General features: G+C 42.5%; 1 protein-coding gene across 4 annotated transcripts in view; it reads right to left on the reverse strand.

The window, feature by feature from the left end:
- THSD4 (thrombospondin type 1 domain containing 4) overlaps nucleotides 1–23284 on the reverse strand; it is a 699350-nt gene that overhangs the window by 605761 nt on the left and 70305 nt on the right. For all 4 annotated transcript variants that reach the window (XM_061595164.1, XM_061595167.1, XM_061595165.1 and 1 more), the window contains one exon: nucleotides 6061–6500. In XM_061595164.1, coding sequence (XP_061451148.1) covers nucleotides 6061–6500 — 440 coding nt within the window. The remainder of the gene's footprint in view (nucleotides 1–6060; nucleotides 6501–23284) is intronic.

A 23284-nucleotide genomic window follows, 5' to 3' on the forward strand; every position in this document is an offset into this window, starting at 1 on the left:
ATGCTGGCTGAGGCTGATGGGAGTTGTGGTCCAACAACATCTGGAGGCACACTGGTTGGGAAAGGCTGCCATAAAGGAAGCCACAGACCTGAATTTACAAGATCTGAACAGGGTGGTTCATGACAGATGCTCTTGGAGGTTGTCGATTCAGAGGGTCACCATAAGTCGTAATCGAGTTGAAGGCACATAACAACAACAGTTTCATTATTATTTATCATTATTAACTTTGTTGAAGTAATGACATTGGATGCCTAGCTCCTCCCAGCCCCCAGAGGCTATTTTGACAGGTGGGCGAGGCAGCTGAGCAGAATGTTTGGACAGGGCAATAAAGAGAGAGGTGTTCATCTTAATGATAATATATTATCATGACAGATCCTATCTATATGTTTCCATGAATTTTAATTTTAAGCCACTTTGGGAGCCAATCTTCACCAAAAAGTGGAGTACGAGAATGAAAGGAAGGACGAGAAAATGGAAAAGAGATAGTAAGCAAGTCTCACGTAATAAGCAAGGGCATTGCTAGGTCAGGTTGCAGGCCTGTAATATAAATTTGCATAACATGTTTATTTATATTTTTATTTATTTATTGCATTTATATACCGCCCCATATGCTGTAGTCCATGGGGCATTCATGTAATTGTTGCAATGCATATGTATGGCTATTTTTATATGTATACTTGCCTTTAAGAGGTTAAGATTTGCAAATGGAAGCTTATAATTATGTTTTTCTCAACTTTAAGCACCTGCAAGAAGTTCAGCTTGTTAGATTGGGTCAAGGAACGGTCAATGGGTAAACAATCTACACCCAGCTGTGTCTTATCTAGGAGGCTAATGGGCTGGGGAAGACCGTTTGATGTACCCTCAAGGATGGTGGCCTTGAAGCTCATCCAGATAGCTCTAATGATCTGCACGCGTCAAGGAACAGTAGTGCATGTGCCCAGGGAGGGTCGCATAGAGAGGTCAAGATGACCTGTTTACACCAGAACAGTGTCCTCTCACGTAGATGGGATAATCCATCAAGTGCCTTGACACCCTAGATCAAGAGACTGTGATACTTCAAAGATAATGAGATAGTAGCAATAGCCAATTAGGCTATGGGGTAGCTTTGATGCCTAGGTTGATATAACATAATTAATCATGTATCCTGTCAAGATGCAATGATCTGATGTAAGATAGCGGCTAATGATGTATTCCGTCACCGTGCTTTGCCAAGATTTTTGCTATAAAAGGCACCCATGTAGCCCAGTTCAGTGTTCAGACTGCAAGTGTCTATGCCAGGACCTTGCAGCCCATTCCATGTTATTGAATATGCCTGTGTGCTCGCTAAATTACTCAATAAATGTCTCCTTTGTGAGTAAACTTTGAATGACTCACTGATTCCTTGGTACTGAACTTAAATTTGAAGCAGCCCATGGCCCAGGGCAATACATATGCTAACATATATAGCAGCAGATACCTCTAGGCAAATTAATATAGTTGAGGGATGGGATCTTTGCAGCGCACCCACCTGCCCTGTATGTTTTAAAAGAAAAAATGTAAAAGGTGGGGGGAAGAAATGGACAGGAAATCAGGAGCCCGGTGCAAACACCACAACAGCACCCCTGGTAATCAGTTGCACAGACTAGCAGAATGCAGCAGAACGTGGAGCTTTAGAGAAGTAGTGGCAGGCATTCTGGGATCACCTGATTCCATGGACCAGGTGGGCTAGAGTCTGTGGTGTTAGTATTCTGGCTTGAGCATCCTGCTCTTTTCCTTTTCTGGAAAACCTGGTGAGAGGAGGGAACTGGTGCCTGGTGTGCATTCATTATTTACTTATTTATGCTTTATAGGGAGTTACACCCTGTACCTCAACAAATTCCCAGGGAAGCTTATGAAGCATCCAAATTATAATAAAAGCAGTGTAAAACCAACACTTTTTTAAAAAAAAAAGACAGCTTTAAAAAGCATAGAAGCGATTATCATAGATCAGAGATGAGGAACCAGAAGACTTCCAGATTTTGTTTCAACTACAGCTCCCATTATCCCTTACCATTGGCCATGCTAGGTGGGGAACATGGGAGTTGTAGTCCAACAACATCTGGATGGGACCATGTTGGCTACCCTGGCATAAATGAACAAGTGAGATTAAAATGCCAGGGAAAATAATAAAAAGGTTTTCACCTGGCACCAAAATTACATCAAGGTAGGCATCAAGCAAGTCTCCCTGGGGAGAATATTCCACAAAAGGTGAGCCACGACCAAGAAGACCCATTGTCCCAGTAGATACCCACTGAACCTTTGACAATGGAGGCAGTGGAAGAAGACCCTCTGTTAAATAATTATATCTATATGTAGACATGTGGGGAGATTAGCAGTCCTTGGGTACCCTGGTCCCAAGCAGTGAAGGGCTTTAAAAGTCAAACTAGGGATGAAAAGATCTGTCAGTTTCAGTTCTCTCAGTTTCTCATTTTTCCAAATAAATCTTCAGTTCTCCACATTTTTATACCAATTTGCATTTTTTTAAAAAAAATCCTCATGAAAATTCTTCAGCATTTTAGTGGGAATTTCTCCTAATAAATACATTTTTACATTGTTTTGACTAATGTACGCATTTCTGCAAGCAATTTTTCCTAATATAACACATTTTGTATTTTATTTTCACGAATGTATTTATTTTAATGCACACTTTCCCCTAATCTGTGCCTTTTTGTTATTCAGAAAGTACAAATTTGATTGATTCAGCTTTAAATATAAACTGAATCAAATTTCTCCCCCATCCCTAGTCAGAACCAGCACTCGTAGAGCTCCAGGTTTGACTCCCACAGCACCAATCATTCAACTGCATTTGTTAGTCTGTTTTCCTGGTGAGCTGCCTAGCAGCAGCCTTAAGACATTTCCACTTGTCTCCAAGAGGTACAAATGTTATATTTTGCATCTTTGAAGGGCTTCCACAGCTCTCGGAGGCTATTTGGTTTGGATCCTGTCCCATTTCATCTTGAACGATGTTCTCCAGAATGAGTTCATCTCAGTCACAAATCTTAATCCTTATTTTATTGTTTTATAGATGTCTGGCATATTAGTCTCATGGGAGGGGAGGGAGCAGGAAGCAAATATTTCAAAAGCTTTCCATCAATACAATGCATTATTGTATTGGAATAACTTCAGATCTTTAGATATTCCCCATAGCCAACTTGTTCAACAAGGTTTTACCATTGATTTTGCTATCTATCTACAGTCAAAGCCACTTGCTTTGCATTATACATTTGACCTCTGGAGTTTGTGCAAAATTAAGAAAACATATTAGGCTTATCACACTAAACCATTTCACTTTAAATATTATCTTCAATGCCAAACCCCACCAACCCACCCCCTGCTTTCAATCTGCTTTGTAGTTGCTAGCAAAACAGCTGAATTTAATTCCATATGGGAATGTTATATATCCACAAAGGACATTTTGCAAAATGCAAACTCACTTTTCCTTTTTTTAAAAAAAGAACAGATCTATGATCTAAATGCCCAGTTTTGATGTGTACTTTTGCTGGAATAGTTCAGCTTTGGGACATTTCTGCTGTCTCTGTAAGAAAAGAATGCAATAAACCCCTAAAGCAGAGCCTGCTCAGCAAACAAGTAGGAAGGTGTGTCCACTGTGTGTACACACACAGAATGGTATTCAATGCTAGTCCTACTCAGAGTAGACCCCCTGAAATTAATAGACATGGCTAACTTGGGTTCATTGATTTCAGGGAGTCTACAATGAATAGGACATAGTTGAATACAACCTACATTTTCCAGGATTGTCAAAGAACTAGAAATGTGGGGGCCAATTGGCTGTCAGTTCAATTAGGCCAGAAGGAGGTGTGTAGTCCAAACCAGGCAGAAAATCAAAAAGATCCAAGGCAGTAATCAGAGAAATGAAGTGCTTAGCAAATGCTGTACACCAGAGACTACGTGCTTGGAATAGCAGCAAGCTCTGAGGCAGAGTCTTTATAAAGGGTCTGGTGAGCTGTGATTGGCCCTTGGAGTCATGTGACAGAATGTTTAGGCTGGCTGGTACTGCAGCCTAGAGGGCACCCCCAAAGTACAGAGCTCAGAGACAGGCTTGCAATGGAAATGGAGTACTGATGACACAGGAGCCAATTATGCTAGTGTTTTAAGTACTGAAATACGCACACACTTGCTGCCTTATAAACATACAGAAAAGTGTCCCAGGTAAGAGCAGAGATTCTTAACATTACCATATTAGCCCAGGTGGGAGCTATCTATATAACAAGAGCAGGCCTCAAATATGCAGTCACATATGCTTTGAAACCATTTCAGTGGAAGTACATATGTAACTATCACTATTTGTTTGGGATCTGTTTCCATTGTTATTGTAACCCAGCTTGCGACCATATGGTGAAAGGCACGATGTAAATGAATAAATAAAATCAGTAGGTCTTGGCTCTTTCCAACCAATATCTGCTAGAGTGGGATGCTCCAACAGGAAGCATCACCCTATACCAGCCTTTCCCAACCAGTGTGCCTCCAGATGTTGTTGGACCACAACTCCCATCTTCCTGACCATTGGCAATGCTGGCTGAGGCTGATGGGAGTTGTGGTCCAACAACATCTGGAGGCACACTGGTTGGGAAAGGCTGCCCTATACACAGGAATCTTCTGGAGGTCTCGCCTACATGTTTTGAAAACATTACTTCCACAAATAGAGGACTAGATACTTAATTTTTTAATGTTTGTGCCTCTACTTGTGCAGTTGCTATTATTTATTTATTAAATTTATATTCCGCCCTTCCTCACAAAAGGAGCTCAGCATAGTACACCCAGAAATAGTGCATAATTTTTCCTCCAGACATTTCACGAGGGATAGAAGTTTCTGAAAATTTCAACATTGAGTTTATTTGCAGTTTTTTCTCATTCCCATTTCACTTCTTAATCTCAACAAAGAGCACATTTTCTCCCTGAGTTCCACTAAAAATATGGACTTCTGTATTATACACATTATTATACAAATTATATATATATATATTGTACACATATACACTCCAGATCTCCTAAAGCAACCAGTATATCAACAGATACAGATAACAATGTATATATCTGTATAAAAATACATATGCATACAGTGTAGTGGTTAGAGTGTTGGATTAGGACCTGGGAGACCAGGATTCAAATCCCGACTCAGTCATGAGGCTTGCTGGGTGACCTTGGGCCAGTCACAGTCTCTCAGCCTAACTACCGCATAGGGTTGTTTGTGAGGTTAAAATGGAGAAAACTGTATATGCCACCTTGAACTCCTTTGAGGAAAGGTGAGAAATAATAATATTTTTTTTATTTATTTTTATTTAATTTAATTTATATACCGCCCTAAGCCCGAAGGCTCTCTGGGCGGTGTACAAAAAGATACACCATTAATCAGCATTAATCAGACTACCCACAGGAACCCTACACTCACACCAAAAATGTAAATGTTAAAAGTACTATTTTCTATTATATGCAGTCATTATTTTTGTTTTTGTTATTTTTTTCTGTATTTATATTTTTAAATGTTTTCTCCTTTTTACCTTTTTTGGGGGCTATATAAATCAGTGTTCTTCAACTTTGGGTCCCCAGATGTTGTTGGACTACAACTCCCATGATCCCTTGACCAGTGGCTAAACTAGCTGAGGATTATGGGAGTTTTAGTCCAAGAACATCTGAGGACCCAAGGTTGAAGAACAGTGATATGTCATAAAAAAAGTTTTCATTCAATATCATAAATAAAAATATATATTTCCATCATCATGCATGTTCAGTGCCATGATTTGTGGCTGCCTAAATTATTTAATTGTTATTAATTTATGATGATTATGATTATGATTAATGTATCATACATTTGATAGTCTCCAAACCAACTATGTATTATTTGGTCCTCTGTAATATTTTATTATTATTTCACTCATTTATATATATTCTGTTTATATTTTTTTTAATGAGGTTGTAATAATATCTGTTTTCATCGGATGATTCAATGGTCTGTTGACCGTAATAAAATTTGATTTGATTTGACTGCCATTATTATTATCATCTGCAAAAAAAACCCCATACCTTCTTTCGCCCTTGGGGCTACGCCTCCGAGACTGAGAAAGCCGACCTGCTCTTGAGGCTCCCTGGTTCAAGTGGCTGTCGTTATGGCCTGCTGAGGAGACTCTGGTCCAGAGGCCTGCTCGCAGCTGCTCCTCATTCCTGTGAAGAGGCACTGATGTGCGGATGGCGGAGATGACATGCCCAGAATAAGGATTCAGCAAGTCTTCATGGTGGTGGGGTTGCTGGTGAGCAAGAGTCTTTTCAGAGGCTGAGAACTGTCCAGGCCTACGATAGCTCCTTTCGTAATAATATCCCGGAAGGCAGGGCCGTGTTTGCTCCATCACTCCACCACTACAGCTTCTAGAGCAGGCCGACCAGGGCCCCCAAGCGCCCCATGTCCCAGGGATCCCCGAATTGTCATCTTCTGTGCCAGCATTTTGCTCCTCTATCCTTTGTGGAACCTAAGGGCATCCGAGCAGACAAATTAGCAAAGCAGGAATTCACCGTGAAACGGACACATCTTTGGATAAAAGCCGCTTCGCTCCACAATCTCTGAAAGTCATACTGCATGTCTTTGGCAAAACACTGGACTGCCTGTGTGCTTATACAGAAAGTGTCCAGTTTTTGATACCTTAAAAAAGCTGAGAAATGCCTCTTACCTCCACCTTCCTCCGTCACTGAACTGTATTGTGCAGCAAGCATTGATCTTGAAATTTCCTTAAAAGATGCTACAGCTTTTGACAATGCTGAAGCTAGAACCATAAATATGGGGGGGGGAGGGTAGCTGTGTGTCAGCTTTCAGTTGAAAACTAAGGCTCTAGTCCCCTTTATTTGTGGAGATACAAGGAAAACCGCATGGGCAGTATTCTATCCATCAACCTCACAAAGAAGTCATTCATTTAAATGTGTAAACGTATCAGGCTGTCTGCAATTTGATTCTGGGTCTTCTGCAGTTGAGGGAATGAAGTGAGAAAATCATCAACATCTTCTTCACCTCACTTCCTCGTCTCACTTCTGGTGACAGGTCTGATTATTCCTCTTTGATCTTTACATAGAAAATGAAAGGGATCTTTGTGGAGGGAAAGTCAATCTAGCAGTTGGCGAGGTAAGTCCCCACCCCAGAAATCCTCTCATGCAGCTAGGGAAGGGGGAGGAATTCATATCAGTTTGGATTTAAAACCATCTCTGTCAAATTTGCACTTTCCAAAACAATATGAGAACCGAAACACAGCCATCCTCCAAAATTCTCACTTATCAGAATTTTGCAATACAGTTCTCCAACCAACCAATGTTTACAAAAATGCATTATATTAGGAGAAAATGTGCATAAAATGAATATATTTGTGAAAATAGCAAACAAAAATGCATTATATTAGGAGAAATTGCTTGCAAAAGATGTGATAAAACTGTATGCAAAAATGTGTTTATTAGGGAAAAGGCACACTAAAACGCGGGAAAATCTTTGTAAGGATTTTTTTTAAAACCGCAAATTGCTGCAGTAATGTGGAGAACTGAATTTAAAATTGGAACAATGAGCACCAAAAGTGACTAATCCTTCCATCCTTACCTAGGACTGCCTGTTTCCATATGAACCTGTCCAGACCTAGATCTCATTACCAGAGGGCCTATAGGCCAACTCTGAGGAAGGTCCAGAGGGTGATGACAAGATAACAGGGCCTTCTGTGTAGCAACTCCCCCCCCCATTTATGAAATGCACTCCTCCAAATTGGCACCAACCTTGGCATCATTTCAGCACTGGCAAAGACATTTTTGTTTTCCCAGGCTTTTGGACGACACCAACTATACAACAAATGCGCCATTAAATTTGTTTTTAATAGTTTATGCGAATTTATTTTTACTTTGACTGTAAGTCACTTCAGGACGTCCTTAGTGGAAAGTAATGTGAAGATTTAATAAACCTAATCTGATCTAATCTGGATAAAAGTATCCTTGTAAAACCCTATTCCAGCCTTCACCAACCTGGTCCCTTCCAGATGCTTTGGACTATAACTCCCATCAGCCCCAGCCAGCATTTGCTGGCTGGGGTTGATGGGAGTTGTAGTCCAAAAATATTCTGGAGGACACCTGGTTAGTAAAGTCTACCCTATACACATTACCATCTCCATATATGTACATTTCTATGGACATTTATGTGGGAGTCAGTTACCCTGATCAGACTAAACATGCGTTCTGCAAGAATAGGCATCACTGCTTCTACAATATTTAGCCCCATTCTACTCTTCCATGTACAAATATGGAGCTTACTTCAGGCCTAAATGGGTCAAGGCACGTACACAGATTAACCTCTTACACACACCCAATTATTACAGGTCACTTTCTTTGCCTCAGAATGGGAGTCCTCCAAAACACCATGCTGTCATTAGACATTTTGCTCCCCACACCCCAACATGGTTAAGATTAAGATCTACAGGCAGCACTTGCAGTCAAAGATTATGACCAAGCTTGAAAGCAACTCTGCCACACTCAGAACGCATCGCTCAACAGCCAAGGCAAGAAAATCAGAGGCTTTGGTGGAAGGCAGTTCGCAAAACATCACTTTAGAGGCATGATGATTGCACTTAAGACTGAAAAAATGAGAAAATGAAACTGACAGATTCATCCATCCCTACTTCAGAGAGGGGCCCCTGAAGTAAGTGAAATAATACATTATTGTCCTCTTCTTAAGAGGGGCTTCTAGAGGGTGTTTGCCCTGCTCCCCCTCCCCCCCGCATGTTGCTTGCGGTTGAATGGCTTGTTTTTTGGTTGTGGCCTCCTCTCCACAGAGGCTCCCACAGCACTAGCTTGGATGCCATTTTGGCTCTAGGAAGACAGCTTTTCACTTCCCCAGTTTTATTTGTTCTACAAAATTTCATGTTTTGCCATTTGCAGGTTCCGACCCCTCAGAACTTAGGGCAGCTCCTCCTCGCTTCTTTCAGGGGCACAAGTCCTTCTCTGTCTGCCCATCAGACCAGAAAAGCTCTGCTCCTTGGGAAAGGGTTTGGAGGAGGGTAGATAACCAAGCATACCACTCCCCACCAGTTCCTTTTTTCTTTGCTTTCCCCAGGCTCCCTTTGAGGCCTACAAGCCATTGGGAGGGGTCTGGACACGTCCTGTCTCTCATCAGACCCACCCATGCCCAGCTGCACCTCTTTCAGGCTGACTGTTCATTGAGACAATTCTGAGCAAGCTACTTCTCTCCCCCCATGGCTCCTCCTACTGCCATTTGCTTGCTCGATTGTAGTATTTAGTTATTTATTACATTTATATCCCATATTTCCTCCAAGGAGCTCAAGGTTCTGTACAAACATGCTCCTGATTTAAGATTGACCATTTTTATTATTATTTTACCATAATCTTCCCAGAGAAATTTTACTTGCAGGTAACATAAAAAAGTTATATATGAGGGCACATTGTTGTTGCTGTTGCGAATTATCATATTATCAGTTTATGAATCTCATTGTGATTTATCATACAGTTAAAACAACTAAAATTGGATATAAAAACAATACCAAAAAGAAAAAACAACCAAGATAGGTTTTAAAACAATAAAACCCCAAGGCAGAGACCTTATACGTATGTGTTAATGTTAGGGTTGCCAGATCTCCGGCCCTGCCCTTGCCTTTCTCACCTCCAGCCAGAATTGCCTCCATGTTGTCTAATCTCCGATTTTCGGCTGGAGTCTCCGGTTTGGGGGGTGCCCTCCGGCTCTCCGGCTAGCACCCCTTAATCTCCGGACTCTCAGCTTCAATTTTAAAAAAAGTAAGTTTCTAGGTGGTCTAGTTCCCGAGATATACACCAGAACGTCAACCACCACCCCCACGCAACTTTTTTTTAACAGATCCTTGCTCTAGCTACAACTCCCATCAGCCCAATCCAGTGGCCATGCTGGCTGGGGCTGATGGGAGTTGTAGTTTAAAAAAGTAACTTTTCAAAGCTCTGGCTGTAACCCCGCCCTTTCAGGATTGTAGCCAATGAAGCTAGAGTTGTGACTTGTTGATCCAGGCACGCCTAGGCTGAACGTCAGAAAATGGTGGCTTTAAGATTTTTGCAGTTTGCGTAAGTAATATGGCTTAACATTTTTTTTCCTCTTCTGTCCAAGAGTCAGACCCTGGGCTATGGAATATGAAAGTATTTAATCCAATATCTGCTTTTCTGGGAGTAAAGCAATTTCTGGGAGTAAAGCATGTACCTGGAGTAAACCCCATTGAACTCCATTAGGACTTACTTTTGAGTAGACATGGTTAGGATTGTGCTGTAAATTAATGGGACCTGTGAGTAAACATAGCGCAGACTTGTGTTTGTGTTGTAAATCTTTCTCTCTCCCTCCAACCCTATTTTTAAAAAATTAGGCAGGGTTTATCACAGTTTTTATTATGTAGGAAACTAATACTGATTTTTTTAAAAAATGAATGAAGTTTATTTATTTATTTTTATTTATTTATTATTTGATTTATATCCCACCCTTCCTCCTAGTAGGAGCCCAGGGCGGCAAACAAAAGCACTAAAAACACTTTTAAAATCATAAAAACAGACTTTAAAATATATTAAATCAAAACATCTTTAAAAACATTTTTAAAAGCTTTAAAAACATTTTTTTTTAAGAAAAGATTTAAAAACTTATTAAAAAGCAATTCCAACACAGACGCAGACTGGGATAAGGTCTCAACTTAAAAGACTTGTTAAAAGAACAAGTTCCTTATCACTTCAGGGTACAGTTTTCCCTGGTTGAGTAAGCCCCACTGAATAAATTGGGACTTGCTTCTGAGTAAACAAACATAGGATTGCACTATAAATATCTTTACAGGTTGTATAAATAATAAACATATTTGATAGTCATGCTTATATAAATATTTTCATAGAATCCTAGAATAGTAGAGTTGGAAGGGGCCTATAAGGCCATCAAGTCCAACCCCCTGCTCAATGCAGGAATCCAAATCAAAGCATTCCCAACAGATGGCTGTCCAGCTGCCTCTTGAATGCCTCCAGTGTTGGAGAGCCCACTAACTCTCTAGTAATTGGTTCCATTGTCGCATGGCTCTAACAGTTAGGAAGCTTTTCCTGATGTCCAGTCGAAATCCGGCTTCTTGCAACTTGAGCCCATTATTCTGTGTCCTGCACTCTGGGACCATCGAGAACAGATCCCGGCCCTCCTCTGTGCGGCAACCTTTCAAGTACTTGAAGAGTGCTATCATATCTCCCCTCAGTCTTCTCTTCTCCAGGCTAAACGTGTCCAGTTCCTTCAGTCTCTCCTCATAGGACTTTGTTTCCAGTCCCCTGATCATTCCTGTTGCCCTCCTCTGAACCTGTTCCAGTTTGTCTGCATCCTTCTTGAAGTGCAGAGACCAGAACTGGACGCAGCACTCAAGATGAGGCCTAACCAGTGCTGAATAGAGGGGAACTAATACTTCACATGATTTGGAAACTATACTTCTGTTAATGCAGCCTGATATAGCATTTGCCTTTTTTGCAGCCACATCACACTGTTGGCTCAAAAAAAAAAAAGAAATGGCTGCCGGAGATGGCTGCAGGTAGAAGGACGGCGTTTTGTCTCTCCCACAAACATCCTCTGAGTTTGAAAGGCTCATTCGGTTTTAACTCCCAGAATTAAGTTGGACAGACAAATTATTTCCTTTTACTTCCTCGTTTCGTTCGCCTGGAATGGGCTGCTGTCGTAAATAATGCTGGAGGATTGAGTGGAGGTGTTGAATGCTCCCAACTGTTGAGGGAGGTATTGTTTTTACTTTCCTTATCTCCCTTAGAGATTTTTCACCAGCTACATCGGAACGCAGCCCTTTTACTTCTGGTCATTTTGTCTTTGAAGCTTCTCCTGTTTCACAACAACTTCTAACCCTAATTCCCTTTTAACAAACTTGGATGACGTTGATGTGGCTAGTTGTAAACTGGAGAATAGTAATCTCTTAAAGCGGACGTCATGGTCCTCACCAGGAAAGCTTATCGAGAACAAGGGATCCTCCCAGATGAAGGGTTAAATTTACCACGGGTAAAGCAGCTGCAAATTACTCATTTTTTTCCCCACTATCCTACCAGATAAGGAAAGGGAAAAGGAAAAGGCTCCGGATACTCATACCTTCGCTCTGGGCAAAAACACAGTCCCTAAGGTTGATGACAACGGCGTTGTGGAGGGATTGACTCCGAGATTGGATACCACTGATCCAAGTGTATCTATTTTGGATTGGTCGATAGATACAAAGGGGATCCTCCCATGGGACCATTCGATCTCGCCCACAGCTACCCTTGCTGCAGAATTGAATCTAGCAGAGAACCCCTTTCTGACCTTACCTCCAAAATTGCATGACCTTGCCACTAAGGGCGAGGGTGTGCAGGAAGGCCAGGATACTTTGGAGTTATCTTCTCCATCTAACCCTCCGGTGGCGTATATGGGAGACTACAAAAATTATGATCCTTCCCAACTATCCCCATATAATTCCCTGGCTCCTAGACTGGCTGACATTGGGTCTGAAATTGCCTGTATTAAGAACTTTATAACTGAAACAAATAAACTGTTGATTACTCTTGTAAATGAATTTAAGAAAACAGCGCAGACTTCAGTCCCTGACTCAGCTATAGCCAAGGCTGCCCCGGATTCTCCGCAAGTTTCGATTGAACGGAACTGCAGCCTTGGGTTTTCACATAAATCTTCCAATCTTACAAATGTAAGAAAGACAAATCGGGACGCTAAAAGGAAGCCAGTGCTAAACATGAAAAAAACAAAAACATCAAGAATTTGAGGGCTCCACAGATGAGGACAAGGAAAATGAATTTCTCTAAGCTATTTAGAATTCTTGAATCACTACTACAGTCCAGGGATGCCCGTTCCAATAGCACTTCAGTTCAGGGAAAACTTAAGGACCTGACTAAAATGGAGCCAGCGTCCCCCCCTGTTGTGCCTCTCTCGGACTCTTTTCGATCTGTTAGCCCTCATATGTCCAACTCTACTGAGGTACAGGGGGAAATTGATTGTCCTGGTCAAGCACCAGTAGACCACTCATTGCCTCATGTGGTCAAATCTTGGAAGCTTGGAAGTGTTGTTCAACCGATTGGGAGCAGTGACCACAGTGCTATTAAATTAAACATACATGTAACTGGTCAATTGTCAAGAAAATCCAACACGGTCACATTTGACTTCAAAAGAGGAAACTTCACAAAAATGAGGGGATTGGTAAAAAGAAAGCTGAAAAACAAAGTCCAGAGGGTCACATCACTCGAAAATGCTTGGAAGTTGTTTATAAACACTCTATTAGAAGCTCAACTGGAGTGCATACCGCAGATCAGAAAAGGTACCGCCAGGGCCAAGAAGATGCCAGCATGGTTAACAAGCAAAGTCAAGGAAGCTCTTAGAGGCAAAAAGTCTTCCTTCAGAAAATGGAAGTCTTGTCCAAATGAAGAAAATAAAAAAGAACACAAACTCTGGCAAAAGAAATGCAAGAAGACAATAAGGGATGCTAAAAAAGAATTTGAGGAGCACATTGCTAAGAACATAAAAACCAACAACAAAAAATTCTATAAATACATTCAAAGCAGGAGACCATCTAGGGAGACAATTGGACCCTTGGATGATAAGGGAGTCAAAGGTGTACTAAAGAACGATAAGGAGATTGCAGAGAAGCTAAATGAATTCTTTGCATCTGTCTTCACAGTGGAAGATATAGGGCAGATCCCTGAACCTGAACTAACATTTGCAGGAAGGGATTCTGAGGAACTAAGACAAATAGTGGTAACAAGAGAGGAAGTTCTAAGCTTAATGGTCAATATAAAAACTGACAAATCACCGGGCCCGGATGGCATGCACCCGAGAGTTCTCAAAGAACTCAAAGGTGAAATTGCTGATCTGCTAACTAAACTATGTAACTTGTCCCTCGGGTCCTCCTCCGTGCCTGAGGACTGGAAAGTGGCAAATGTAACACCAATCTTCAAAAAGGGATCCAGAGGGGATCCTGGAAATTACAGGCCAGTTAGCTTAACTTCTGTCCCTGGAAAACTGGTAGAAAGTATTATTAAAGCTAGATTAACCAAGCACATAGAAGAACAAGCCTTGCTGAAGCAGAGCCAGCATGGCTTCTGCAAGGGAAAGTCCTGTCTCAGTAACCTATTAGAATTCTTTGAGAGTGTCAACAAGCATATAGATAGAGGTGATCCAGTGGACATAGTGTACTTAGACTTTCAAAAAGCGTTTGACAAGGTACCTCACCAAAGGCTTCTGAGGAAGCTTAGCAGTCATGGAATAAGAGGAGAGGTCCTCTTGTGGATAAGGAATTGGTTAAGAAGCAGAAAGCAGAGAGTAGGAATAAACGGACAGTTCTCCCAATGGAGGGCTGTAGAAAGTGGAGTCCCTCAAGGATCGGTATTGGGACCTGTACTTTTCAACTTGTTCATTAATGACCTAGAATTAGGAGTGAGCAGTGAAGTGGCCAAGTTTGCTGACGACACTAAATTGTTCAGGGTTGTTAAAACAAAAAGGGATTGCGAAGAGCTCCAAAAAGACCTCTCCAAACTGAGTGAATGGGTGGGAAAATGGCAAATGCAATTCAATATAAACAAGTGTCAAATTATGCATATTGGAGCAAAAAATCTTAATTTCACATATACGCTCATGGGGTCTGTACTGGCGGTGACCGACCAGGAGAGAGACCTCGGGGTTGTAGTGGACAGCACGATGAAAATGTCGACCCAGTGTGCGGCAGCTGTGAAAAAGGCAAATTCCGTGCTGCAATAATTAGGAAAGGTATTGAAAATAAAACAGCCGATATCATAATGCCGTTGTATAAATCTGTGGTGCGGCCGCATTTGGAATACTGTGTACAGTTCTGGTCGCCTCATCTCAAAAAGGATATTATAGAGTTGGAAAAGGTTCAGAAGAGGGCAAACAGAATGATCAAGGGGATGGAGCGACTCCCTTACGAGGAAAGGTTGCAGCATTTGGGGCTTTTTAGTTTAGAGAAAAGACGGGTCAGAGGAGACATGATAGAAGAGTATAAAATTATGCATGGCATTGAGAAAGTGGATAGAGAAAAGTTCTTCTCCCTCTCTCATAATACTAGAACTCGTGGACATTCAAAGAAGCTGAATGTTGGAAGAATCAGGACAGACAAAAGGAAGTACTTCTTTACTCAGCGCATAGTTAAACTATGGAATTTGCTCCCACAAGATGCAGTAATGGCCACCAGCTTGGATGGCTTTAAAAGAAGATTAGACAAATTCGTGGAGGACAGGGCTATCAATGGCTACTAGCCATGATGGCTGTGCTCTGCCACCCTAGTCAGAGGCAGCATGCTTCTGAAAACCAGTTGCCGGAAGCCTCAGGAGGGGAGAGTGTTCTTGCACTCGGGTCCTGCTTGCGGGCTTTCCCCAGGCACCTGGTTGGCCACTGTGAGAACAGGATGCTGGACTAGATGGGCCACTGGCCTGATCCAGCAGGCTCTTCTTATGTTCTTATTTTCTTATGTTCTTAAGCTTAGACTTATACCAGACAAAATAATACTGTTGTTTGTGCAGGGTTTAAACACATCTGATAAGTATCCACTTGGGAAATATCATATTATTAATACACTTCACTCATTTCTTCGAGGGTGTTGTTAAATTGGAACCCCTTTACAGTATACCGGTAAACTCTAAGATCCTTTTGATGCTTAGGAATGTGGAACAAGTGAACCTCATTCGGGCAAACAGACATATATTAGGCAGACATGGAATAGAGGTACAAAGATACTTTAGGAATTCAGCCAGACCCTTGCCGTTGTTTTCACATGTATTATATCTACCGAGAAAAGCTAACCCCTGTGTCTTGGAGGAACAGAATAACCTTACTCGGTCACTTGAGAAAGCTTCGGATGTACAACCGTAAATGGCCTTATCTCTGAGCTATACTGAGATCACCACTGCAGATCGTCTCCTTGCTGGATCTGGTGAAGAAAGTGTCCCATCCTTAAAGACTCCCTCTAATCTGTGCAACAACGATATTCCCATCGATCTGTTTTCTGTGGAGGAGGAATCCCCTTTTAATGCTTTCGACGCACTACCACTCCCAGAACAGCATGACATTATCCAAAGACTACACAGACTAGCTTACCACCTTTCGAATAGAATTATCTATTCCCATTTGATCTTGCCTAATCACCATGATCTGCAACAGGATACGAAAGCAGTGGGAGTTCTACACCCTCCTCATTTGCTGCTAGAGAAACAGATCAGTGCCACTCAGGAAACTGCTGCTCCCCGCTGTACTAAGCCGGACTCCTCTTGTATAAAGACTGTTTCCTCATCAGAGTTAGCGCGGAGGTCTTGCGTCTTGAATACTCACTCTATTCCCTCATGGACAGACGTTAGATTTTTAGAGAAGGATGAAATGGGTTCCCCCCCCCCAAATACTCTCCGAAGGTGTCCCAACCCTTGCCCAGACCTAGATTTTCCAATGTCAGTAGACCTAATTATACCTGTGAGGCGATTATTCACATGCGGGAGAACGAACATACAGACCCTTTAAGGGAAGTTGAAAATGTTCCACCGCCCCTTTGAACGCCCCCTCCCACTCAGTGTTTATCTACGAACATTGTATCATGGAATGTCGCGGGTTGGGCTTCTAAATTTGCTGACTCCTCCTTCTATGATTTCTGCCAGCAATTTCAAATTCTCTGCATCCAGGAAACATGGGTAATTTCATCTTCTTTCCCCTCGCTGCCTGGTTATATTCCTTTTACTCTACCAGCAGCGAATCCTGGGAGGAGAGGTAGGCCCCGAGCTGGCCTGGCGACGCTAATTAAGGTGGACTACAACCCCGCTATTCTCCAGCTGGAGTTGGTCCCCTCCAGCAATATACTAATCTTGCAAATTACTTGGCCCTCTGGCTGTAAAATCTTTTAAATTAATGTTTACTGCCCCCTGCTAACTCTAAATATGCATGTTTGTCATTTTGGTCGGATATAAGGGTTTTTGATTTTTTATATCAAGCTAATTCTGACCCTTTAACTATAATGGTTGGAGATATGAATGCTAGGATCGGCCCAAACAACTCCATAATTGGTGGTAAACTTGGACTGACCCTAGAAGATCTGACAGCCCTTCCGGACAGAGACTCACGAGATTCGGGCATGATATTGCAGGTCACTCGCTCTTTGCAATTATCTTCAAATAATAAATAATAATAATAAAATTTTATTTATGAGTTGCCTATCTGGCCGAATGAACGGCCACTCTAGGCGACGTACATAAAACAGTAAAATACACTATAAAAACCAATGAGGACCACAATCAATAATTAATCTAAACACCACCCTCCCAGTTAATAACAGCATTAAAAACTAATCTACCCCAAAGATCCCGTATGCCTGCCTGAACAGCCAGGTCTTCAAGGCCCGGCGGAAACCTATCAGGGAGGGGGCATGGCGAAGATCGAAAGGAAGGGAATTCCAGAGGGTGGGGGCCACAATCGAAAATGCCCTCTCTCTGGTCCGCACCAGCCTAGCTATTTTAACTGGTGGGACCGAGAAGGTCTTGCATGGCTGATCTCGTCGGGCAGCATAATTGGTGACATTGGAGGCGCTCCTTCAGATAAACTGGGCCGAAACCGTATAGGGCTTTAAAGGTCAACACCAACACCTTGAATTGGGCCCGGTAAACAACTGGCAGCCAGTGTAGATCTATTAACACCGGAGTAATATGATCACGGCAACGGCTGTTTTTAATCAAACGTGCAGCTGCATTCTGTATCAGCTGTAATTTTCGGACCATTTTCAAGGGTAACCCCACATAGAGCGCATTACAGTAGTCTAAGCGGGAGGAGACCAGGGCATGTATCACCCGTGGGATCAGGTGGATAGGAAGGTAGGGTTGCAGCCTCTGTATTAGATGTAATTGATACCAAGCTGCCCGGCTCACTGCCGAAATCTGAGCCTCCATGGACAGCTGGGAGTCAAGAATGGCCCCAAGGCTGCGTATCTGGTCTTTCAGGGGTAGTCTTACCCCATTGAACACCAGGTCAATATCTCCTAACCTTCTCTTGTCTCCCACGAGTAACACCTCGGTCTTATCGGGGTTTAGTTTCAGCCTATTCCTTCCCATCCATCCACTTACGGCTTCCAGGCACTTGGACACGGTGTTCACAGCCAACTCTGGTGACGATTTAAATGAGAGATAGAGCTGAGTGTCATCCGCATATTGGTGACACTGCAGCCCAAATCTCCTGATGATGGCCCCCAGCGGCTTTACATAGATGTTGAATAGCATGGGGGAGAGGATAGAACCCTGTGGGACTCCACAATTAAGAGGCCAAGGGTCTGAAACTTCATCCCCCAATGCCACCCGTTGGTGCCTGTCTGAAAGATAGGAACGGAGCCACTGTAAAACAATGCTCCCTATTCCTAATCCCTCCAGGCAATCTAAAAGGATACTGTGGTCAACGGTATCGAACGCCACTGAGAGGTCCAGGAGGACGAGGAAGGTATATTCTCCCCTATCCAACACCCTCCTCATATCATCCACCAGAGCGACTAAGGCTATTTCAGTTCCATGTCCAGTCCTGAAGCCCTACTGGAATGGATCGAGATAATCTGCTTCATCCAAGTGTGTCTGTAACTGTTTGGCCACCACTCGCTCAATCACCTTGCCCAAGAATGGTAAATTAGAAACTGGTCGGAAGTTATTCAACTCTTGGGGATCCAAGGAGGGCTTTTTCAAGCTAGGCTTTATTACTGCAACCTTGAGGGCTGATGGCATTGCACCCTCTTCCAAGGATGCATTTACCACTGCCTTGATCCCTTCGCTCAGCTTCTCTTTACAGCTCATAATGAGCCATGAAGGGCAAGGGTCAAACAGACAGGTGGTTGGCTTCACAGTAGAGAGCACCTTGTCCACTTCCTCAGAGGGAAGAGGCTGAAACCGATCCCACCATTTAGTTATATGTAACGGCACACCTAATAATCCATCCTCGGATTATTATACATATATTGGTCCGAATGGAAAGAGCGTTATAGATTATATGATACTCTCTCGCCCTTGCAATACCTTCTGTGAATCATTCGCAGTCTTGGCTAGAACTGAGAGTGATCATATTCCCATCCGTGCCTGCTTCACGCTTCCGATGGACTATAATTCAATTCCTGCTGCGCCGATGGAGACACTCTCACCGCAGGGCGTTAGAGGGATTTGTTGGAATGGCACTATTCAAACGGCCACAAATTTATTGTTATCCTCCCCAGACTACAGGTGTTCAGAGGTCAACTCCTGGCTGTGGACAATCCTTTGGATCACTATTGCTTAATAACATCAGAGATAAAACCATTGATGAGTAAATGTTATGTCCCTAGGCCAAAAAAATCTGGCTGGTATGACTGTGCCAGAATAAAACGATCTCTCACAAGAGCAATGAGGAAGCTCAGGAGAGTTGACTCCCTAGCAAACTTTAACTCCTACATCTCTGCTCGAAGAGAATATAAAAATCTTCTACGAAGGAAAAAATAATGGTATATCCGACGGCAATGGCTGGACCTCGGTCTGGCATCTCAAGAAAAGAATGCAGATAGATTTTGGGCTCTAGTGTCTAAAGGGACTAGGGAGAATTACTTCCCCCTTGATAATCAAATTATCTCCTCTCAATGGTGCTCCTATTTTAATGCCTTCTACAACTGCCCCCTTTGCTTGCCACAGGTTTATCCCTCTCTTGTTGGTGAATCTTTCACCCTCTCCCATTGTCCGGAGTGGGAACCCGTTACTCCCCAAGAAATTTCCACTCTGATTTCGTACTTACCCATAAAGAAAGCTCCAGGTGAGGACATGCTCCCTACAGAGTTATTTAGAGCAAATCCTCACTGGTGGGCACCAATTCTCGCCAAAATGTTCACCTTCATAAACCATCGAGGTGAAGTTCCTCCTGGGTGGGGAGTCAGCATAATTGTACCAATCCACAAAAAGGGATCCAAGGCTGACCCAAAAAAATTTCGACCAATCAGCCTACTGGATATAGTGGCCAAACTGTATGCCAAGTATCTGCTATGCAGGCTTGAAGATTGGGCTGCCGAAAATGCAATTATTACGGAGGAGCAGGTGGGTTTTACAAAAGGGAAGTCAGCAATAGATCATTGCTTTATCCTATCCCATTTAATTCAAAAATACGCTGGAAGGGGAAACAAGGAATTATTTGTCACCTTTGTGGACTTCACGCCCGCATTTGACCTTATCGATAGAGATCGATTATGGTTCAAACTCTCCTTGACTAACATAGATAGAAGACTTCTTTGCTTACTATGTATACTACATACGAACACCTCACTTAGGGTTAGAGTTGGCGCTAGTGGCTTTCTATCGCAGTCAGTTCCAACGACTAAAGGGGTAAGGCAGGGCTGCCTTTTGGCACCCTTTCTTTTTAATTTCTATGTTAATGATATCGTGCAAGACTTGAGTGGCCCACAGTTCTTTCCTGTTTCCATCTTGGGCACTAAACTCTCAGTTTTACTTTATGCCAATGATTTGGCCTTGGTTGCCGTCACCTTGGTTGGAATGAGGAGGCTACTAAGAGCTTTGGGAGAATTTTGCAACAAAGAACATCTCTTAATTAATTATTAAAAAACCAATGTAGTGGTATTCGGAAAGAGAAGGAAATTCCATAGCTGGAAATTGAACAACCAGGCTATTGCCCAATTCCACCATGCTAGATACTTAGGTGTTAACTTTACGGCCAACCAATATTGGAAATCTCACCTGCAGGCAGTGAAATTAAAAGCATCCCCCTCGGTTCACTCTCTTCTTCGTTTTTTTAGGTTTAATGGGGGCAGTTTAGTTTCCCCTATGATTGAGGTTTTCCGGGGGAAAGTGATCCCTCAGCTCCTTTATGGAGCCCAAATTTGGGGGCATGACAACTTCGCCTTTTTTGAGACAATACAAAATTCCTTTTTGAGCTCCATCCTTGCCCTCCCAAGAGGCACGCCTGCCCCTCTTTTAAGGATGGAAACTGGGCTCCAGTCAATAGAATCCCTTGTGCAATGCAGCCCTTTCCAGTTACTGGCTAAAACTATCATCCTTGAATGATGCCCGCCTTGTTAAGAAATGCTTTCTGGAGCAGCTACAGAGCCCCTCTTCTAACACTTGGGCTATGCGCGCTAAATTAATGCTGTCCTCATATGGGATAAACACAGAAATTTTGCCCTCCTGTGTCACCCCCCAAGTAAGATTTCTTCTGTTCTACTCAAGAAGGAAGGACGTGTTTGCTTCTACTCAGTCAGCCTTTTCCCGGTGGTATCCCTTAGTTAAAACATCTTTTGGGTTTGAACAATATTTCGTCTATCTGACCTCCACAGCTTTTAGAAAGGCCTTTACGGCCTTATGCTTTCAAACTATGCCCTCTGCTTTTTTGGAGGGGAGATACGCAAAACGCCCTATTCATCAAAGACTCTGTATTTGTGAATTTCCTGAAGTGGAGGACATCGCGCACTATTTACTACGATGTGCGCTGTATACCAAGCCTAGAAGGAAATTCCTTGCTGCCATTTTATACTCCTGGAGATACAGACCACCTTTGGAGCAAACGTGTGTTCTTCTTGCTCCTTCCGATCCATGGGTAACACTTCAAGTGGCAAAATTTGCCTTGGTGGCAGGGAAATTGAGAGCTGGTCATTTAGCAACTGTGGGTATGCGTCCGGAACCCGCCCTTGACTAGTCTATTTTAACTATAAGCCCCTTGGCTTGTTTTTCTTTTAATGCATTTTAGGTATTATGTGTGATCTCTTGTAATAGGAGTCTTTTATAGTTTATATGGTTTTATTTGCCTTTTCCTATTTGATTGGTTGTACTATATTGTGATGGCCACTGGCTACAGACAATAAATTTACCTACCACCACTTCACTGTTGCCTCATATTCAGCTTGTGATCAACGACAATTCCAAGATCCTTCTCACATGTCGTCCTGCTGAGCCAAGCATCCCCCATCTTATAACTGTGCATTTGGTTTCTTTTTCCTAAGTGTAGAACTTTGCATTTATTCCTGTTGAATTTCATTCTGTTGTTTTCAGCCCAATGCTCCAGCCTATCAAGGTCCCTTTGAATTTTCTTTCTGTCTTCCACGGTATTAGCTATGCCCCCCAATTTTGTATCATCTGCAAATTTGATAAGCATGCTCTGTACCTCCTCATCCAAGTAGTTAATAAAAATGTTGAAGAGCACTGGGCCCAGGACCGAGCCCTGTGGTACCCCACTCGTTACTTCCACCCAGTTTTGTCATGCTGTGTCCCTATAAGTATTCGATTTCATACTATGGTTGTACAATACTTCCTTTACATTTTAAGTATGCCTTGGGGTAGTCATGGTTCTCCATTGTTTTCATCCTGAGCGGCAGATAGGCTGAAAGATGGTGAGTAGCCCATGGTCACCCACTACAGTTTATAGCTCATTTCCATTTTGAAAAATTAATTAAAACAATTTACATGCAGGCAAAATGTATTAAGTGGATTCACACAATATGTGTAAAGCACATCCAACTCGCATTTAAAGCGCATGACTTCCCCTAAAGAATTCTGGGAAGTGTCATTTCCCCCTCACAGTTATAGTTCTCACCACTCTTAACAAACTGCAGCTCCCATGATTCTGTGGTGGGATTCATGTGCTTCAAATGGGAGTTGAATGTGCTTTAAATGAATGGTGTGGATCTGCCCTAGGTATGATGTTCATTCAAGAGTGAATTGAAAAGAACAATTTTAAAAGATACTTCTTACTCTTACTCATTTTTCAGACCTCTTTCTGAAGTAAAGGGTCAAATCTGTAAAAACGTTTGGAGCAGCCACGTTAAAAGATATGGGCAGGGTATTCCAGGCAGGGGGTTGCCAACCCTGCTTGGATATGGATGTCTTTGCAGAAGAACCCTAGTCAAGGTTTACCAACAGCACAGTCCAAACTACATCTACTTAGAAGTCAGTCCTGTTGAGTTCTATGGGGCTTAATCCCTTAGTAAGTGTGTTTAAAATTGCAGCCTTCAGGAGCCTCCATCTTTACTCCACAAAGCTCCCATCTAACATCTCCACAACACTAGGCTCCTTTGTCTCTGCAGTGGCCTTCTGGTGACCGCCCTGGCCTGAAGGCACTTAAACCCTTCTTGCTGAAAGCAACTAGGCTAGATTAAATGTTCCCTACCCAGCCTCCATCTTTTAGCTAAGATTTCTATCTTAATTTCCAATCAGATTTTTTTTTAATTGTATGCTCCAAGCAACTGTGAATGATGCTTAATTTATCATGCTTAATGACATC

The sequence above is a fragment of the Rhineura floridana genome, chromosome 14 (genome assembly GCF_030035675.1).
Source record: "Rhineura floridana isolate rRhiFlo1 chromosome 14, rRhiFlo1.hap2, whole genome shotgun sequence".
In the NCBI taxonomy this organism is placed as follows: Eukaryota; Metazoa; Chordata; class Lepidosauria; order Squamata; family Rhineuridae; genus Rhineura; species Rhineura floridana.